Source organism: Danio rerio, chromosome 10 (genome assembly GCF_049306965.1).
Source record: "Danio rerio strain Tuebingen ecotype United States chromosome 10, GRCz12tu, whole genome shotgun sequence".
NCBI classification, from domain to species: Eukaryota; Metazoa; Chordata; class Actinopteri; order Cypriniformes; family Danionidae; genus Danio; species Danio rerio.
Window position 1 is genome coordinate 12,270,642 of NC_133185.1, and position 21,689 is coordinate 12,292,330.

Here is a 21,689-nt window from a genome sequence, read left to right on the forward strand (position 1 = left end):
TCATTATTGTTTGCGGCTGGTTTATCTCATAAGTTACATCAACAAAGAGATTTTGTTGAAGAGAGAAATGTTTTTCTGATTAAATATTGCAAGGACAAAATGTGCACAATGGCTGTGCAATACTGACAAAACCTTTTCTCTGTATTATTTCTTGATTCTAATAATCAAATATTATTTTGCTAAGTGTGTTTTTGTGTTTGCTTTTTCTGGTTTAGGCCTGTTTCTAAAACTAACAGAAAGAGACAAGCCACTTTCGTGAAGAGTAATTCATTGACTTATTAATTTAAACGATTCATAAAAAGTGGTTGTAGAAACAAAGCAAAGCAAGTGACTGTTTTTATGAACTGATCATTAAATCAATGGCTCATTTGATTCATTCAAATAAAGCTTCATTCAGGAGAAAAATACACAAATGAGAAGCATAAATGTTTGATCTAAAGGATCTTCATTGGCAAAAAAAAAAATAAATGTAACATGCTCAATATTATTTGTTGGTATTGTTAAAATGCTATAGTTTAAAAGATCATTTTTACATTTGCAAATCAGACTTGTGATGATTTTTGGTAAAAATTGCACTCTTGCTTGTTTTTATATTACTGAACTCTGTCATATTTTAGAAACATATAAAACAAAAACCTACACAGAGATGTTTTTTTGCTGTCATAACTCTTTGCATCTGCATTTGTATGCATTGTGTACCACCTCAGGCGTGCACTATTTTCTAATAATTTAATGGTCCATCATCAATTATTCCTTATATATTTTATTGTGGACACTGTGGACTATTTATGGCAAGTGACTGGCCAAAACAATTTAAAAAATAAATCTGTGGATTTAAATGAGCAAATAAAGATGCAGCTTGCACACTTTTGAGGTTAGATATAAAAACCAGCAACTGTCTATGAGATGAATGGTAATTTCTCCAGGTATTTTAGATCTCCATGGTCTCCACCAAGGATTTTGGCAGATGAAGTTGGTCTTGGATCAGTGACAAAAACATAAATACTGAGGTCTTAAAAATGCATGGAATAGAGCAATCAAATCATTAAGACGAGATTTTTTTGGATGAGCCCAACCTCAGTTCAGCTTGAACGAGCACATATTTAGCATATCACATCAGCTTTATTTCTGAATGACTTAGTCAGAGAGCCGTAATTGTGTGTGTGTTATAAATTGGAAAGCCATGTTAACCAGAGGAATGGCTTGTGGTGTATTGGCCACTTGTATGTTTTCCAGCGGTGCTGCGACCAGGCCTGGTATTTCCAGCACTTTTGTCCAGGCGAAAGCGTTTGTGGTTGCAGAGACGGGGCTTTTCAGAATGAAAACACACGCACACGTGCGCGCGTGCGTGCTAAAACATGTGCGCACGAGCATTCGCTTTTGGCCAGACAGAGGTTTTTAGTGCAAACATATATAACAGTTAACTCTGAAACCGCTAGCTAGAGTTCATGTGAGGTTTGTACACAGATGTGGACTTTATTTAGAAGGAGCCAAACAATTTCAAACTGCACATTCAAAATACAGGCTTGCTCTACAATGTCAATACTGTGACTTTACAAAAGACAAATTTACTATATGAGAGTTTATGATCTAAAAATAACTCAAAAGAAAGGCCTTAACTGTACAAATATTGGCTGAACTTTTCATGCTATGTATTTATGTCATTTCATGAAACAAAATATTTTAACATTTAATATCAAGGCCAAAAATATGTTTTTATAGTCTTAATGACTGAAGAAAGCCTGATGCTGCTTGATTGGTGATGAAAAAATACATCTTTTATTTCAATGAAAAAAAAAACACAATGTTTGCGATAATTGATTTTTTATTAAATATTTACATAAGGTAAAAATAAACCTTCATGTGATGTTAAAATAAAAAATAACCAATATGCTTATTTTATGCAGCCACCATTAAAAAAAACAGAAGCAAGGCTGCGATTTCAAAATGCAGATATGGTGTAAACATCACCTTAATATTATTCAGTTAAGATTTATTTAAACAACTAAAAGCATATTCGGCATCAAACAAAATCACAATCTCTTTAGGAGTCATATATGCTAAAGTGTCCTCCTAGGCTTCAGGTCATGGCACCAGGTAAACACCATGAGGACGCTTCTCTGCTTCTTCTGAGTGATAAAACTATGTAGTTCTATGTAGCACACCCTTGTGTTGTCTGTAATATTGTTGTCCCAGTACTGAAATTTTAAAATCATCCATTTCCTGCTAACATTAAAGCGCTGCTGAGCGTGCTTTTAAACACTGCTGATTTGCCATAGTTTTCACCAGTGCTCAACAGAAATGACTGATTGGATGTGAAGGTCATCAGTTCACCGCTCTTCACAGATTACTATCACAGATACACGGACATTAGAGTGTTTTAAAGCCATGAAGATCAGTCAATACATTAAGTATACTTCTCCAATGAGTTTGCACTCGGTGAAGTGCGGTAAACTGATGACCTTCAAGGCCAATTACAGTAATTTCTGTTGAGCATGTGAACACAATAGCAAATCAGAGCTGTTTAAGAATGCCATCAACTGTGCCTTAAATGTTAACAGGAAATGGATGTTTTTTTAAAATTTCAGTACAGAAATTTTGTATCCTGACAGGTCTAATATGGTGAAAAAATCAGTTCCCCTTCGGTTGGGGAACTTCAGTGCCATAAGTGGATGAAATCCACGATGGGAGGATTCGGATCAGAAGCCGCTTGTCTGGAGAGTATTGAACGGGCCAATGAATGAAATTAATTGGCAGCGTAAGCTTGCGCAGGTGTGCGGCATCTGCAATTATCTCAGCATATAAGCACAGCTGAAGCCAGCAGACGCCATCCTTTTCGCTTCAGATCCTTTCTGAGTGAGTCGATGAGGGTTCCTGATCAGCACTTCAGAGCGAACGAGTGTGTCTCCCGGTCCAGAGTGGGTTTTCGCGGTGGCAGACGGTCGAGCTGGGTTTCTCCCTTGCCTGCGGTTCTTTGGGTCCGGTCCTCCAGAGCGGTGCGTATTGTTGCAAACTTTCCTAAAAGAGCAACACAGTCGTGCAGCACGTCCTTTTCAGGATGGCGTTTCGACTGTGCGTTTCTGGATGCGGGGGTTTCCTGGCTCCGGATGATGGACACGATCACTGCATTGCATGTTTGGGGGTCCAGCATGTTAATGCGGTGCTCGCGGGCGGTTCATGTCGTCATTGCGATGCCATGACCGTTGCACAGCTAAGATCGCGGCTAACTTTCGCAAGAGAGCGAGCCACCCCAGTTGCCTCCTGTTCTAAAAAAGCAGCAGGCGCTCGGGCAGATCTGAGGGTTTCAGCGGGAGATAATCCGCCGCCCACAGGCTCGCGGACCTCTCGCTCCTCACGGCGCTCCATCCAAGCTTCGGGTAGTGGGAGTGATCCGTCTAACCAGATGGTAGCTCTCACACTCGCTGACACCGGAGATCAGATGTCCTCTGCGGCATCGGAGGGTGGGCTTTCACTGTCCGATGAAGATCCGGACCCGCTCGCCCCCTCCAGGCAGGTGAGCGCTGTAAAAACCGGATCCTGAAGCGGACATGTTAGCCGTGCTTTCCCGGGCTGCTTCGGCCGTGGGGTTGGAGATGGTTTATCCCCCAGCTCCGCGGCCGGACCGACTAGATGGGTGCTACGTAGAGGACCAGAAGGCGAAGCCTTCGAAGCCTCTCGTCCCCTTCTTCCCGGAAGTGCACAGTAGGCTCACGCAGTCTTGGAGGGCACCTTTCTCTGCCCGTGCTGCATGTGCCTCCGCCCTCACCGCCCTTGACGGCGGAGCTGCCAGGGGGTATGAGGCGATCCCGTCAGTGGAGCGCGCTATCGCGGTCAATCTTTGTCCGCGCGGCGCCTCTACGTGGCGGGGTTTGCCCCGCCTCCCGTCCAAAGCCTGTAGGTTGTCTGCCTCCCTCGGAGCCAGAGCTTATAAGGCTGCGGGCCAGGCTGCTTCTGCTTTGCACGCGATGGCCACCTACCAGCGCTACCAAACGCAGGTGCTGGCCGAGCTGGACGAGGGCGGATCCAACCCAAGCTTATTACATGAGCTGCGCACCGCGACCGACTATGCTCTTCGGACTACTAAGTCCGCCGCGTGTGCGCTGGGGTGGACGATGTCCACACTTGTGGTTCAGGAACGCCACCTCTGGCTAAACCTGGCCGATATGCGCGATGTTGACAAAGTTCGCTTTCTTGACTCGCCCATATCCCAGGCTGGCCTGTTCGGCGACACCGTCGGTGAATTCACCCAGGAATTCAAGGCGGTGAAAGAGCAGTCGGATGCGATGGGCAATGTCATCTATCGGCGTGGCCGTAAGCCCGCTCCGCCCGCCGAGCCATCCACCTCCGCTGTTCCTCGCCGAGGGCGCCCGCCAACGAGTGCTGCCCCGCCCCCGCCAGCGCCTCCGGCCAAGCGGGCGCGGCGTACACCTCGAAAGCAGGCAGCCCCTCCTGCCCAGGGCGCCGTTAAGTCCGGTAAACGGATCGCGAAGCGTCCCTGAGACAGGCTATCCGGAGAAGAGGAAACTTGCTCTTTCCCCGCTGGAGGGTGGGGCCCCGATAACAACGGTACTTTTCAGTGCCACCAAAACATCAGTAAAAGAGCACTTTTTCCCTTCCCCGGATGTGACTGCACGAGTTCTGCCAGTCCGGGACGCGCTGCCTTCCGGCTCGCAGACTCTACGTGCTTCGCCAGTGGCTCACGAGCGCTGGGGGGACGGTCTCCCTTCCCTCAGCCCTCCAGCCCCCTCTCCGGAGTCAGGGTGCGGAGCCAGAGCGAATCGCTCTCCTCCAGCTCTTTCGCGGGACCCTCGTGCTTCCCGGATCAGCACACCCACTCCGCGCTGCCCCACCGCTGGTACGTCAGCGATTGTAGCGATGACTCCATTAGCGAGGGCTCTGCCTGCCTGGTTAGCGCGGGCCAGCCCCTCGCTGTGGCTCATACGCACAATCAGACTCGGTTACGCGATTCAGTTCGCGAAACGGCCCCCCAAGTTTACGGGCGTGTATTTCTCCAGGGTCAACCCCCTGTCCGCCCCTGTCTTGCGAGAGGAGATTGCTGCCCTCCTGGCGAAGGGTGCAATCGAGCCGGTTCCTCCAGCCGAGATGGAGAGTGGGTTTTACAGCCCATACTTCATCGTACCCAAAAAGAGCGGTGGGTCACGGCCAATCCTAGATCTGCGCGTTTTGAACCGCTGTCTGCACAGGCTGCCGTTCAGAATGCTCACGCAGAGGCGCATTCTCCAATGCGTTCGTCCTCAGGATTGGTTTGCAGCCATAGACCTGAAGGACGCGTATTTCCATGTCTCCATTCTTCCACGCCACCGCCAATTTCTGCGGTTTGCGTTCGAGGGTCGAGCGTGGCAGTACAAGGTCCTCCTCTTCGGGCTCTCTCTGTCTCCGCGGGTCTTCACCAAACTCGCGGAGGGTGCCCTAGCGCCCCTTCGGCTCGCAGGCATTCGCATACTCAATTATCTCGACGACTGGCTGATTTTAGCCCACTCGCGGGAGCAATTGATTATGCACAGGGACAAGGTGCTTCGGCATCTCCGCCTACTGGGGCTTCAGGTCAACCAAGAAAAGAGCAAACTCGCCCCCGTGCAGAGGATTTCTTTTCTCGGGATGGAGCTGGACTCGATCACCATGGTAGCGCACCTCTCCGAGGAACGCGCTCGCCTGTTGCTGAACTGTCTGAGGGAGCTCGACAGCAAACTAGTGGTCCCACTGAAGTTCTTTCAGAGGCTCCTGGGGCATATGGCATCCGCAGCCGCCGTCACGCCGCTCGGGTTGCTCCATATGAGACCACTTCAGCACTGGCTTCACGATCGCACTGGCACTGGCACGCGGGCACACACCGGGTCTCGGTTACTGCGCTGTGTCGCCGCGCCCTCAGCCCTTGGAACGACCCCTCGTTCCTACAGGCCGGTGTGCCTCTAGGACAGGCGTCCAGCCATGTTGTTGTTTCAACAGACGCTTCCAACACGGGTTGGGGGGCCGTGTGTCGCGGGCATGCGGCTGCGGGCCTGTGGAAGGGTGCCCAGCTGCATTGGCATATCAATCGCCTAGAGCTGTTGGCAGTGTTCCTCGCTCTCCACCGCTTTTTACCGGTGCTGGAGCGGCAACACGTGCTGGTCAGGACGGACAGTATGGCGGCGGCGGCGTATATCAACCGCATGGGGGGTATGCGCTCTCGCCGCATGTCTCAGCTCGCCCGCCGTCTGCTCCTCTGGAGTAACCCGCAGCTGAAATCGCTGCGCGCCATTTACGTTCCAGGCACGCTCAATCGTGCAGCCGATGCGCTCTCATGACAGCTGTTACGCCCTGGAGAATGGAGACTCCACCCCGAGTCTGTTCAGCTGATATGGGCGCGATTCGGGGAGGCCCAGATCGATCTGTTTGCTTCCCCCGAGAACGCTCACTGCCAGTTGTTTTTTTCCCTGACCGAGGGCTCTCTCGGCACGGATGCACTGGCCCACAGCTGGCCTCGGGGCATGCGCAAGTATGCGTTTCCCCCAGTGAGCCTGCTCGCGCAGTTTCTGTGCAAGGTCAGGGAGGACGAGGAACAGGTTCTGCTAGTTGCGCCCCTTTGGCCCAACCGGACCTGGATATCAGAGCTCTCACTCCTCGCGACGGCCCTCCCCTGGCGGATCCCTTTGAGAGAGGACCTACTCTCTCAGGGACAGGGCACCATCTGGCACCCTCGCCCCGATCTTTGGAACCTCCACGTGTGGTTCTTAGACGCGAGGAAGACTTAGGTAACCTACCGACTGCGGTGGTTAATACCATCACTCAGGCTAGAACCCCCTCCACGAGGCGCGCCTACGCCCTGAAGTGGAGTCTATTCACTGAATGGTGCGTCTCTCGCAGAGAAGACCCCCGAAATTGCCAGATTAGTGTTGTGCTCTCTTTCCTTCAAGAGAAGTTGGACAGCAGGCTGTCGCCCTCCACTCTCAAGGTTTACGTGGCCGCCATCTCCGCTTATCATAGCGCGGTAGCTGGCGGCACCGTGGGAAAGCATAACCTGGTCATCCAGTTCCTTAGGGGTGCTAGGCGAATTAATCCATCTCGCCCCCCTCTCATGTCCTCTTGGGATCTCGCCCTCGTTCTCACGAGTCTGCGATCCGATCCCTTTGAGCCACTCGAATCAGTATCTCTAAGATTTCTGTCCCTGAAGACAGCTCTGCTGGTTGCGTTGGCCTCCATCAAGAGGGTCGGGGACCTGGAGGCATTTTCGGTCAGTGACTCGTGCCTGGAATTCGGGCCGGATTACTCTCACGTCATCCTGAGACCCTGCCCCGGTTATGTGCCCAAAGTTCCTACCACCCCCTTTAGAGATCAGGTAGTGAACCTGCAAGCGCTGCCCCCGGAGGAGGCAGACCCAGCCCTTTCTTTACTTTGTCCAGTTCGCGCTCTGCGCATTTATGTGGACCGGATTATCCCACTGGATTGTGGATGCCATTTCACTCGCTTATTCGAGTCGAGGTCAGCCGTGTCCCCCGGGAGTACGTGCACACTCCACTCGGAGCGTTGCATCCTCTTGGGCGCGTGCACGCGGCGCCTCTCTAACAGACATCTGTAGAGCTGCGGGCTGGGCGACACCCAACACATTTGCAAGGTTTTACAATCTGCGAGTGGAGCCGGTTTCCTCAAGGGTATTAGGTAACCCTTTGGTGATTGAGGAGACAACTCGGTAGGGTGTTGAAACACGCTTGCTGCGCCATTCTCCCTAACACGGAGGTATGTGCGCCTTTTTATCTGTCAGTAAAGTTCCCCGTCAGGTGAGCCCTGCAGATTCCTCCGTGGCCCCCAGCACTGACTCAGCGGAGGAGTCACTTGCTGGCCCACTACGTCGTAGGTCTGCCCGCTGGTCAGCCCGCGTTTTGGGTATAGGTGCCTGCTATGCGTGATCCCCACTAGGCGATCCCATATGCTCATTCCGCCACAGTTAAGTCCCCCCCCTGGGCGGACCCGTGTCTTCCCTCTCCGCTAACCACGCTTTTGCTATGAGTACTCCCCCTTTTTAGGGCTAGTCCATATGTAATTCTGCCATCTATCCCCCCTTTGGGTAACGGATGGCCTCCGCAGCGTCCTCCCTATCGGGATTGCACGCTTCCCAACGTACTGTCGTATTTCCTAGAATTATCTAGATGCTCACGACTTCCCAAAAAATATATCTAAATCCGTAAAACTTCTGTTGAAGTAGGATAAATTAGGGCCAGGGACACGTTGGAGGACCGCGCCCCCCATGATGTGGGTGCGTCACGCTTGCTTGACTATCTCCTCATCGGGGGTGTTGGTAAGGTGCAGTCATTATGGCGCTTTCCATACTTCTCCCATCGTGGATTTCATCCACTTATGGCACTGAAGTTCCCCAACCGAAGGGGAACGTTCGAGGTTACAGAAGTAACCCTTCGTTCCCCGAGGAGGGGAACGGAAGTGCCATACTCCGTCGCCATAATGACTGTCCCTTAGCTGTTTGAAAGTCTCTTCAGCTTAAAAGGATGGCGTCTGCTGGCTTCAGGTGTGCTTATATGCTGAGATAATTGCAGATGCCACACACCTGCGCAAGCTTACGCTGCCAATTAATTTCATTCATTGGCCCGTTCAATACTCTCCAGACAAGCGGCTTCTGATCCGAATCCTCCCATCGTGGATTTCATCCACTTATGGCACTTCCGTTCCCCTCCTCGGGGAACGAAGGGTTACTTCTGTAACCTCGAAGGTTCATTAACTTGAGTTAGATAAATGGCATCTGAAACTTGTGTTTGGGAAAGAAAACGTTAGCTAACCAGTGCCATTTCTCTTAACTAAAAATGAGGTCTGATATCCCTTTTTATTTTCACTATTCATTCAAACCGGATCTTCGATTTACTCGAAGGGCTGTGAAAATATGAATATGTGTCATTTTCTTTTCGCTGATAAGATATACAGCCAGGTACACAGCATTCCTGTGTGACTCAGGCGATACTTCCAGGTTTCTTCCAACTGCAACCTCGATTTCGCTGTTTAAAATGGTGACTGGGTGAAATCAGTCTATAACTGCTTATACAATCACAAAATGTAGTAGATTAGTGGTTTAAAATTTCAACAACCCAACAACCCATATACATTTCTGGGGAGCGACATCTCTGGCTACATAATTCGAGACCTCCAGAAATTAATATAGGGCTACGTTTTCAGTATGAACCTATTATACATGAGTAAGTTACAGTTAAGACAGATGTACCCATTTTGTTTTGCAGTGGAAAGTTGTAAGCAAGCTAAAGCAGCTAAACTTGTTAATTAATGCTAAACCTTGTTTGTCACAAAACAACACACTGGTGTTTTGTTTCGTAATTAATCTATTTTTGAATGAACCAAGTGAATGATTCAATGATCTACTCATTAAATTGTTCACTTGCTTCTTTTCTAAATGAAGCAGCAGTTTTGAATGAATCATTTCAATGGCTAATTCAATTAATTCTTCTGTAGCAGTACTAACAATATTTTATTTTGAATAAAAGAAAGATTAACATCTACTCACCATAACCACCAAATTTTCCATGGTGGCCCCTAGAGCTTCAAGTGATTCAGGTTCATCAGTCGGCCTCTTGTAGTGAAAGGCTGTTCCTGCAATGTCAAACTTGCGAGGCCAGTCAATGGTCCAGGCTCCATTGATGTAATAGTCATCTCCCTCCGATTTCAAAGCTGTGACAGCGAGAGCACATGTTAATAACCCAACATGAGTTAGAGAGTGATGTCATTGCTGTCATTCATCAACACGATCATCATCTTAGAGAGAAGCACAGGCTTCCTGATGTCAGGGGTCATTTCTAATCTCACTTTCAGTCACTGCGCAGCTTCAAGATCTCAGCTCTCAGGTGAAAGTCTGCTTTCTTCACACATGCCATCAACGCTCACTTGACCTAATATTTAGGACAAATTGTCGAAAAATCCAGATGTTTTGTTTTTGACAATGCGGTGTCGCAGTAGATAGTGCTGTAGCCTAACAGCAAGAAGGTAGCTGATTCGAGCCTCGGCTGGGTCAGTTGGCATTTCTGTGTGGAGTTTGCATGTTCACGTGGGTTTCCTCCGGTTACCCCCATAGTCCAAAGACATGCAATACAGGTGAATTGGGTAGGCTAAATTGTCCGTAGTATAGTAAGTGTGAATGAGTGTGTATGGATGGTTTCCAGAGATGGGTTGCAGCTGGAAGGGCATCCGCTATATAAAAAATATGCTGGATAAGTTGGCAGTTCATTCCACTGTAGAGACCCCAGATTAATTAAGGGATTAAGCCGAAAAGAAAATTAATAAATGATTGATTTGTTTTTGCTACAATTTAAGAATACTTCAAGTTGTTTTTTAAAAGGTACACCAATTTTTTTTTAAGTGTTAAACAAAGAAATTAACTGTCATTATAAAAAAAACCTTTAAATGGAAAAGTATTTAGTTGAATATGTTAGCTAAATATTATCCTGGTAAAAAAAATATGGGTAAAATCAACAAATTGTAGTGCAAGATCAATTGTGAATTGTATAAAATGAAAATGAACTATGAACTTTGAACTTTTATAAAGAACTATAAATTTCTTTAGTTTTTCTTTACACTGTAAAATCTAATAGCTTTGCTGACTCATATATAGTTAGTTAGCTTTACTTAATAATTTAAAATACATATTTCATATAAGGTTTTGTAGAGTTACAGTAACTTGCAGGGTGAAAATAATAATTTACTCAAACGTCAAACTTGTAATTTAATCAATTGGAGGCCTGTTGGCTAATCTTCAACATGTTTTACACTAAACAACATGTTCATGGTGAATCAAATGTATATTGTATATGTGTTTAAATGTTATTTACTGAATTGTTAGTTTGAAACTAAAAATTGTTTGTTGAGGATCTATTAGTAGTTAGGGTATGGTCTCATAAACAGAAAATATTTTTAAAAATGGATATTCATTGCTTAATTTTCTTTCGACTTAGTCCTTGATTTATCTGGGGTCGCCAACTACTCCAGCATATGTTCTATGCAGCGGATTACCTTCCAGTCGTAACCCAGATAAGTGTGTTTCCCAAACAACGACATAACTGAACTATCATAGTGCGATGCACAGCTTGTCAAAAGAACGATGTAGTGATGAGTGTTTTCCAAAACCCATAGTTGCTTTTTCACAGATCTATCGTTTGAACCACATTTGTTTTATTATAAAACATCCATAATGATTCTGTAAACGTAGTGGAGTAACAACTTCTTTAGAGAATAACCTTATAATTTTTGTGCAAATTATATTGCTTTACACACAAAAAAACTCCACTATTAGTTTTAGTAAAAAAAAAAAAAAAAACATGCACTCGTTAAATGGCATTTAATGTTTTTAAAGTGCATTGTGAAGGGAGCGCAATATGACGTCAACGTCAATATGACAATTGATAAAACTGAACTGTATAAATATCCTGAAAGTATTTTTAGGGCATAGTGGGGATAACTGAGAATAAAACACAACTAGGAACTATGTTTAACTACAGCTCTAGAGGTATAGTTGTGAGTGTACACGTTTGCGACGCGGTTTGCGAATGTTCATTGAAACTATAGATTTGACAAACTATTTTTGTAACATTGGAAATGCAACTACTGTAAGTTGGTTATTGATGGTTTTTGAAAGCACACCCCTAGGAAACACAAAAGTACTAAGACAAGTATATCTGAAGAAAATGATCAAGTATACTATACAAAGTAATTTTAGGTTACTGGAACTCTCTAGTAAGTGCACAATAGTAGACAGGCACTTGTTGGTACTACTTCCTATTTTACCGTACTTGTTTTTTTAAGGCAATCGGTTTGCATGCTTTGTTTAAAGAAAGATTTACTAATTGGATTTTAGTATAAAAAAAAACAAATTTGGCAAAATAGTTTTATGTTTAAACAACCTTTTTCTAAAAAATATAAGCTTTAAAAACCACAGAAACAAAAGTACAAACGAATTGTAAATAATTTGTCTTAATAGTGTCTGTGAACAGAAATTTTAAAAAATTAAGAATTTGCATCTTGTACACACCTAGAATTAATATTTTGCCAATTAGACAGTGACTAAGTTTACCTGGACATCATTACTTGAATTATTTGCATTAATCCTAATAAGACAATAATAAAATGAAGGAGTTTCCATAAGTTGCTTTTTGAATCTTCATTTCATGATCCTGTTTTGCATAATTCGATTAACATTATCGTCACAACACTATCCACGTTTCCTCCAAAGTTTCATGTAATTTTGGGTGTTTCATTTTCAATTTGTTGACTTTAACTGCAGTTCGGCTGTTTCACTTTCATTTAGGAACATTTCATGCATGCCCCCAGTGGCAAACGAGATATTGGATGTGAGTTTGAACTGCTGGAAGAGTGTTGTGTTAACAGAATTTGATAGATTTTGTAATGCAGGTGTCTGTGGTCCTTCACTGACTTGGTAGGTGCAGAGAATAATGTCAAACAGCTGTGTATGTAAAGACTATTCTGTCACAAAATGTGGCAGAAATGTTGGAGGTAATAGTTTGGTTAAGGTGTTTATATGTCTGTGCAGCACTTTAATAATGAGACTAAAATTGGCATACTCCACATGTCTTAATCCCATGTTTGTTTAGTTCGATTATGACCTTAATCGGATTAAATTAATCTAAAATCCCTGTTTACTTGATAGACTCTTGGTAGAGTATTGTCTTAATCCTGTTAAAATCGGATTATTGGTGGCCATGTAAACATAAATTATATAATATACACTAGACAATACTAACCAGAATACAGTTGGTTCAGGTAGAAATAAAATGAAAAGACTGACATTAGACATCACCTGAACCAATTCTGCATGCATGCTGTCTTTATTAGCCAAATACTTGTCAAACATTAAGAGTCAAATGTTCCTCTATTGAAACAGGGCCATGTGTTTGTATTCGACAAACATGGCATGCAAATCTAAAAGAGAATAAATGAGTGTTTTATAATTTCATTAAATATGCTCACAATCTCTGCACCAGAACACAACCAGAAGAGAACTTTGCATCAGTATGACATACAAAAAAATTCAACAAGCTGTCATACACATAGCCTATATTTATGTCTGCACTCAAAACAACTTAATTGGACCCGCTTGTTTGATTGTTTTAATTAGTTGCCATGATGGTTTTACTCAGCTTGCGGTTGGAAAAAGACAAAGGGCCCGTCTTAAGACAAACTGCAAATATAAAACATGAGAGCAAGGATGCTGTCACACTGATCCAGATTTACACCCAAAACAAAGTCTAGCACAAACCACTTCACCACTTTGTACCCAGGATGCCTTTGTGAACAAAGCTTTCAAGAAGATAAATACAAACACTCACCAATGTAGTTCTTTGACACGGCCACTTCTCTGATTTCAATGTGAACCGACCCTTTTGGTATCTGGACGACCTCCATGTAACCTGCAAAATGTACAGCTTTATTTTAAACATGTACAAAATAAAGCAGTATTTTGCTGTTGTCTGTAAATGTACATATGTGCACGTTTTGGTTTTAAAGGAATTTTTTGCATGGTGGGTGCTGCTAACCTCAATGGCAATATTTTTAGGCAATGATGATCCTCTAATCAACCAGTCTGCCCAACGTATGTATTTAGTGATATTTTTAGGAGTGGTTCTTAAATGAATATGTTAAGTGATAATTAGCATTAGTAAAAGTAGTGAATTTTTTGTCTTGAGTTTATTTTTTAAAAGCTAACCACATGTGTTAAGGCATTTTTAAGACAAGTCTTTCTTAGAACGTTGTGCAGTTTTGCATACTCCACTGTGATTCTGCAATTACTTTAAAAAATAAAAGAAAAAATATGTTAATTGTTGCCTTTTTTAAATAACTTCTAAATTGTTTACTCATTACTTTTTAAAGCCATTACAGATAGTTGTATGAGTAAAAAATAGGCAACCACATACTGAAACCACATACTTCCTTACTATATAGCACGCTAAAATTGGTATGCGAGCCAAGTAGTATGTCCAAATTCATAGAATTCAAAAATTCGAGAAGAACCCGGATGTCCTACTACTTCTGGCGAGATTCTGAAGTGCGCATGCCATATACACTGCGCTATCCAATGATGCCCCGAATTCAGAATTCATGAATGGGAGTGAAGCGATGCAACTCTTGAGGGTAGGTCAGGTGAACTGTCTTTTCATTACAAAACTGTCACATTTAAGATCTGACTTCTTTAAAAAATCTGCGATCTACACTGCCTATTAAATATGCAATATGAAGTGGGTCTCAGATCGGACAGGAAGCACTGCATTATATTTCATTTCCCCCTGCCATGTCTTTAAAATATGACAGTTTATTTTACCCCAGTATTTTCAAAGGAATTTCTCCGCTAGCCTGTTGCTACTGACGACGCTACTGGTTACAACGGTCTTTAATCTCGTTTCACACTTGAAAAACTAAATGAATGCTTAAGTCTATTAAAGTAAATGTATTGTAACATTACAACATCGATGCTGTAAAAACAACCTTGTGAATTTGAAAATAGTCACATTAAGTTTTTTTTTCCGGAAGTTTATCATTGGCTTTAAAACTCTAGCTGTGCATAGAGCCTTTTCCATTCATACTACACACATTCATACTGCATATAGCGTACTTTTCTAATGGCCGAGTAATATGTTTAAATCCAAATGCAGAACCTACTGAGCAGTACGCAGATACTTTAAAGTGTTCTTCTAAAAATGCTTAGCTGTGAGAGCTTCTCTGCCTATCTATGCCAATAAAGCGATGCAGTAGGTTGTGCTGTCACCTTACAGCAAGAAGGTCGCTGGGTCGCTGGTTCGAGCCTCGGCTCAGTTAGAGTTTCTGTGTGGAGTTGCATTGATGAAGCCAATTAAGTTAATTAAATTCCAGTTATAAAAGCAAAACAACAAACATCCTTTTATGGGTTTGTTTTTATGCTTGTAATATATTATAGAGCAATATAACATATTATATTACTATTATTACATATTATATTAATATCACACAATAAAAAGAACTATTAATGAATATCACAGTAATCACAAATGCACTACTGATTTTATACAACAGTTCAAGAAATATTGAGTGAGTTTATACACAATATTTATACTGGCATTATATACACACTTTTTTCTATTTCATCATCAAAAATTGTTCCAAGTAAAACCAAGGCAGAACATTTGTGCATCTCTGAGTGACACTGTGGAGTTTTGGATGGTAACTAATCTGTGGAGTTTTGGATGCAACTGTGCTGTAAAACCATTGCTTAGCTGTAATTGTTAATTTAAAGTGCACTTGTATTTTCACCGGTAATGCTGTAATTTTTTTTAGTGTACCTTCAATTCTTGATACAGTCATGGATTTATTCATGACAGGTCTAAACCAGACAATATACCAGCATCAAAACACACTCAGCAAAATATTGATAACTGCTAAGAGAACTTTGTGAGATTATTTGCAACCCAAAGTATTCACAGCTAAATCCTATTAGCTGCAGACAGCGTTTCATGAAAACAGAAAAGGGCAAAGAGCACAACTGTATTCGAGCAGAATCCCAGCATGCTCCAAGAAAACCTAACTAACTTAGCAACAGCAAATTCATTACAAGAGAAGAATCTACACTGTTCCCTTCACTCCCCCTTAAAGTTCCAGATGATTTAACAGCTATACCTTAAAAGGAGAAAACAGTCCCTTACTAAAGAGAATACTTTTGGATGTGGCCAGACGAATGCGTATAATATTAGAAGTTTTATTGATTCTCTTACTGGATGATGCCATTAATACTCATATATTGTGTTACCGCTTCTATTTTGACAACTTGTTTCTTGACCCAAAAACAAAAGCTTTATCATGGTTGTCTGATAAAAAAAAAGACCACAGCATTTCCATGAAAAATGTCAAGCTTGGCCAAAGCGCCCCGTTGGCCCCTTGACAGGAGCCACTGCCAAAAAGACAATGCGTTCCTCCACTGGCTTGTGCTGTGCTTTCTTCGAGTGGGATTTCTCTAGTGGAAAGCGATTAAAAACTTGTCGCGTTTGGCAGACGTGTGGCCCGTCTCTGGAATGAGATTTTGAGGAGAGAGCTTGTCTGCGTTGTGCTCCTCTTTTTTTTTGCCAAAAGAAAACAAATGAACGAATGAGGAAAAATTGTTGTATTAATCTTGATCCATACATCTAAGCATCTAAGCACTGTACTTTATGTTTTGATATGCTTTACAAACTTTAGATATCCAAAAGATTATACACGTGTTCATCTAATTGCAGGGACAATTCCTATAGAGTTTTATGAATAAGGAATTATGAGGGGTTATTTGCTGGTAGTTTGTGAACTAATCAATAATAATATTTAGCCATATCCAATGTCATAGTAAAATAAATAAACAGGCCTGCAGAGAAATTGCTGTGTAGCTTAGTACAATTATTAAATCAGTGATTGCAATTCTGAAAATTACTGAATGCACAGCGTAGATTATTTCGTATTTAGAAAGTTCCACAGTCAATGCTCCATCTCTGCATTTGTTGAACTTTTAGCATGAATTTTGGTAGCACTTTTTTTGACAAAAGGTTTTACAAAATTTTAAACGCACTAAAAATACATGCTTAAGACTTCAAGGATTTAGAAATTGAAAGTGTCAAATAAATTAGTATTGTAAGCCTGTAGAGTTAAATAAATTAATATCAAAATAGCTAAATAATGAAATAACATTTTGTTAAATTAAAATTATGGTAACACTTTAGTTTAGGTCACTGTTCATTGTATATACAAACCATTAACTAGCACTACTAGCTTAATAAACTACTAATTCACTGTTTAATAAGAGTAAGTAAAGTAGAAGTTGGGTTTGGGTTTTGGGTAGGATTAGGGATGCAGAATAGGATTATACTTTATAACTTCTAATGGACAATTAGTATCTTAATAATTGGCAGGTTATAAGTCAGTAGTTAACAGCATGAGTTGTGACCTAAACTAAAGTGTTACCAATAATTTTAATTTAACATAAATTTATTATATGTTTGTCTTTTTTTGCTTAAAACATTATTCATAATTTTTGTTTGATTTAATTAAGTGTTTAAATGCAGATATCAACTGAGACACAGCTAAACATATATTTAAATTAATTTTAAAGTCAAATTAAAATGCTTACTAATAAAACATTAAGAATATTATAAATTTACTTGCTTGTTATGTGACCATTAACCAACAGCACAGAAGCATGAACAAGCAAATGCGAGGGTAAATTATAACTTCTCAATAGGTTTCACGTTTCTTAATTCAATATTCACTGCAAAAAAATGCTGGGTTCAATGCAAATCCTTCATGTAGTCCCAACAACACAAATCAATTAATTAATTAGGTTGTTTTTACAAATATATGTAGTTTGATAATAAAACAATTAAGTTGTCCAAAAAAAAAAAAACTCAAGAATTGTGTTGATTCTTTGAACAAGCCGCAAAAATAATTTTAAAATGTTGTTGTACTTTATGTATAAATTTGAAGGAATTCAACTGACAATAAAAATAAAAATAAAACCATTAGGAAACTCTTGCCATATAATTCTTTCTTCATACTTCAACATTGTCTGGAATCAAACCTTCTAACTTTCTGGTTACACCAGCCACTGTAAAAAATATCTGTGTTTTCCATTTATTTACGGTTGTGAATTGCATTTTGGGAACTTGATCTCTGCTCGGTCCACTTTTGATGTTAAAAATTCAACTCTACAGTTAAACAAAGTGACTTTTATTGACATTTTAAGTCCAGGGTATATGCAGGAACCCTAAAGATAATTTCAATACCTTTTAAAGACTTTTTAAAGACCTTCTCTGAATATTTTAGGACCTCAAGTTTCAACCAAGTTCTAATCAGTATCAAACCTTTATTTTAAAAAAACATTTGTTAATAAACAGTTTAGTTAAATAAATCAATAAAACACAAAAAGCAACAGAATTCAGATAAGCTCAGAAGAAGAAAAAAACTTGAATAAATTAAAATAATAAATTACGCAGTTATTTTGAGTGACAGGCTTCAGCCATTGTTTAAACTTGTCTTTCTCCAACCAGGAGTGCACAAATTTACATTTTCCCATCTTTTCGCTCTATGGTTTCGGTACATGTGAAGAGCATCAGATTACCTTTCTATGTTTGTTGCAAATTATGTGACATCACCCAGACGGAGGAGCTTGGCCGGACGCAGCCCAGCCCAAACCAATCGTGTGGATCAAGCACGCTGTTGTTAATATTAGGAGAAAAATAAATATATATTCACCCTTTTTTTGAAGTCTATGGACTATCTCACTATGGACAGAGCTTGAACAAAATTTAAGACCTCGTATAAACACAATTAAGACTTTTAAATATCTTTTAAGGGCCTTAATTTTCTTATAATTGAATAATCAACTTTTAATACTTTTTATGACCCCATGGACACCCTGTAGTAGTTTACAGTATTATAATATAAAAGAAAAAATATAGAGTAATAAGTATGTAAAATAACAGAAAATGTACTGGCAGTTTATAACAAGGTTTTAACACCAACCTAGAAAATGTATCACTTTAAACTATTAAAAATGTTAATAAAAGTCCCCTTTTAAAACTTTTCAATGTTAAAAGTTGCTGGAAGAAAAATCAAAGTCCCATAATGCAATTCAAAAGCATAAAAAATAAAAACATCAATCACTAAATATGGAAAACTGCTAATTTACGGATATGTAGGTTACATCCTGCATATTTTCTGACAATGGATAACTTATAGAAGATGGTGAAATGTAGATTTTGATTTATGAGGGGTGTATGAGTGTCCTCCTGACCTCCTCTGGGCAGTGAGTCGTTGAAAAGGCCTTCGGTGAGCTCACACGTGCTGCCGTCTCCTCCACACACACGGCATCTGTCCTCCTTGGCATCTGAGCCCAATATATTATCACAGCCAACATGCTGAAGAAACACAGACAGAAAAAAAAAACAGACATGTCCTCAGATCTGATTCACAGACAAACATGTCATTCACACAGCTGCATTCGGTCTCAATCTGACACAAAAAGACAAACGGCTCTGGTTTCGCTTTAGGACCGTGATTTTAACAGAGTACTGAGATTATTTACAGCACTGTGCGAAATTAAATAAAAACATACTTTAAATCAAACCTTGAAATCTGTTGATATGACAGGCTGATTATGAAAAGTGACATTTTTGTACGTGCGTAAACAATTGCAGAGGCATGAGCTCCAGTGTATTTATAGCGTTTCAGTTTAGTTCTAGTGTTTTGTTCCTGAATTTTGTTGGTTTTATGGTCTCGGCAGTCAATTATTCACCACACAAAGCACATTGTGGTCGGAACAAACTATGTTTATCTGTGTTGTGTCAAATTGTCTTTTATCTTGCTTGGTTTTGGTCACGAGGGCACGTCTGTTCATGTGGACATTTGTCTAACCTGACTGTCTTTTACCAAAGTACGAGTGAATTTGAGGCCAAAATACCATAAAGTTGATATGAACAAACAACCTTTGATTACACTGACATTGATCCTAAAATAAACCACTTTTAGATTTCTACCAGCAGTACTTTTACACTGTTAAAAAAAATATGTAATATATATGTTCAATATGTCAAGCCAATGTATGTTTTTATGTTACTTCAACTTTCATTTTTATTTCATTTTCTTCTGCTTATCCTGGGCCGGGTCACGTGTACAGAAGTCTTAGGAGAGAACCCCAGACTTCCCTCTTAACAGACACTTTCTCCAGCTCCTCCAGGGGGATTCCCAGGCATTCCCCGGCCAGCCGAGAGACATAATCCCTTTAGGGTGTCCAGGGACCTCCCAGAGGCCTCCTCCCTGTGGGACATGCCTTGAACACCTTCCTAGGTAGGTGTCCAGGAGGCATTCGAAACAGATGCCTGAGCCACCTCAGCTGACTTCTCTCAATGTGGAGGAGTAGCAGTTCTACTCCGAGATCCTCCCTGGTGACAAAGCTCCTCCTCCTATCTATAAGGGTGCACCCTGCCACCAGACATTTTAGCCACTGGTATCAGAGATCTTGCCTTTCGTTCATAATCCAAATCTCATGACCATAGGTCAGAGTAGGAAGGTAAACTGACCGATAAATAAAAGGCTTTGCCTTTCGGCTCAGCTCCTCCTTCACCACAATGAACTGGTACATTGACCACATTACTGTCAATCAGCCTGCCAATCTCACATTCCATCCTTTCCTCAATTGTGAACAAGTGAACAACCCTCCTCTCCCTGGGGTTAGGAATTTCCTCGAACCTAGAGATGTCAAACCACCTTTTTCCGGTGGAGCATCATGGCCTCTAGCCTTAACTTACCACTTATTTTTAATGGAATTGAACTTGACACTTTAAGTCAGATTAATGAAAAACAAGTTGATATTACTTGTAAAGTTAATTTACTTAACAATTTACAACAAAAAAAAATGTGATAGACACATGCTTAAAAAATCATCACCTGATGAAGACCATGTAGGTTAAAAAGTTGTCAAATTAAATTTGTCTTTTGAGAGCTAAAGTATCAGTGTACTGATTTTTGGACTTTTTTCTATTGTGTTTGGCTTGATTGAGCACCCTTTAAGATTTTTCTAGATGTTTGCACACTGATGCCATTCTTTCTAGACGCATGTTTAACAATGTTGTGCCAAGTGTGTTAAATCATGGTGGGAAGATGTTAGAAATGCTAAAAGCATGCTAGCAACATGCTAAATTATGGTACATCTGTATTGATTTTGTTCATGAGTACAAGTCACGCCGCCTGTCCACGTGGGCATTTTTCTCACCTGACGGGCTTTAACCAAATTATCAATGAATTTTAAGCCGAAAAACTAAGTTGGACCGGACAAAAAAAACTTTGATTACATTTGTATGGTATTAAAATAAATGAGTTTCAACAATATACTTTCACTACTTCTACACTGTATATTATGATGAATAGGCCAACTTGTGTTTTAATTTCACTTATTAAAAGAGGTTACTCACATTTCAACTTATTTTTTATTAAATGTGATTCAACTTTACGCTTTAAGTTAGTTTAATATAATATAAATTACTTAATAACTTTCAATTTAAAATTCAATTATATTTAAAATATGAAGGTAGTAACATTCTGTTCTTTATCACACACAAAACAAATAGTGATTGGCTCAAACTATGTATTTCCATGTGTCAAATGTGTTAAGTCATGCTGATAGAATGGTCGTAATGCTGGCAACAAGCTAATCCACAGTAGTAGTACATTTTCTCCTTTGTCTTGCTTGGTTTTGCTCATTAGGCCAGGTCACGCACATAGTAAGTGTGGGCATTTATCTATGACTGGTTTCTACCAAAATACAATATCTTTAAAATGTGACTGCACAAACCAAATTTGAAGTAAAAAGTGCAATAATACGACTCGAAAATAGGCCGCTTTCAGTTTTTCTTACAATTTTACTTTAAAATGAAATGACCAATAAATCATCCAACATGTTTTTTTTGTTACTATAACTTTTTAAAAGTGTTTATCAATGTTTCAAAGAATTTTCCTTACACACTGCAACATTGATTTAATGCAATGTACTGTAAGTTGAAACTACTTGTGAAGTTAAGTTGATTCAACTCAACAATTTTTTCCATATTATCTTAACTTTTGTTAGCAATTTCTGAATAAATGTATATTAAAGTAAATCCTACTGTTTTATTTTCAATGTACAC

At 41.0% G+C, this 21,689-nt stretch overlaps 1 protein-coding gene across 2 annotated transcripts in view; it reads right to left on the reverse strand.

Moving 5' to 3' along the window:
* The window catches only part of adamts6 (ADAM metallopeptidase with thrombospondin type 1 motif, 6), a 175,890-nt gene that overhangs the window by 23,290 nt on the left and 130,911 nt on the right, over positions 1 to 21,689 (reverse strand). For both annotated transcript variants that reach the window (XR_012386164.1, XM_017358010.3), the window contains exons 18-20: positions 18,803 to 18,926; positions 13,350 to 13,430; positions 9,521 to 9,684 (exon numbers count right to left, since the gene is read on the reverse strand). Coding sequence is in view for 1 of the 2 variants with exons in the window: in XM_017358010.3 (XP_017213499.1) it covers positions 9,521 to 9,684; positions 13,350 to 13,430; positions 18,803 to 18,926 (369 nt within the window). In the remaining variant the exon portion in view is untranslated. The remainder of the gene's footprint in view (positions 1 to 9,520; positions 9,685 to 13,349; positions 13,431 to 18,802; positions 18,927 to 21,689) is intronic.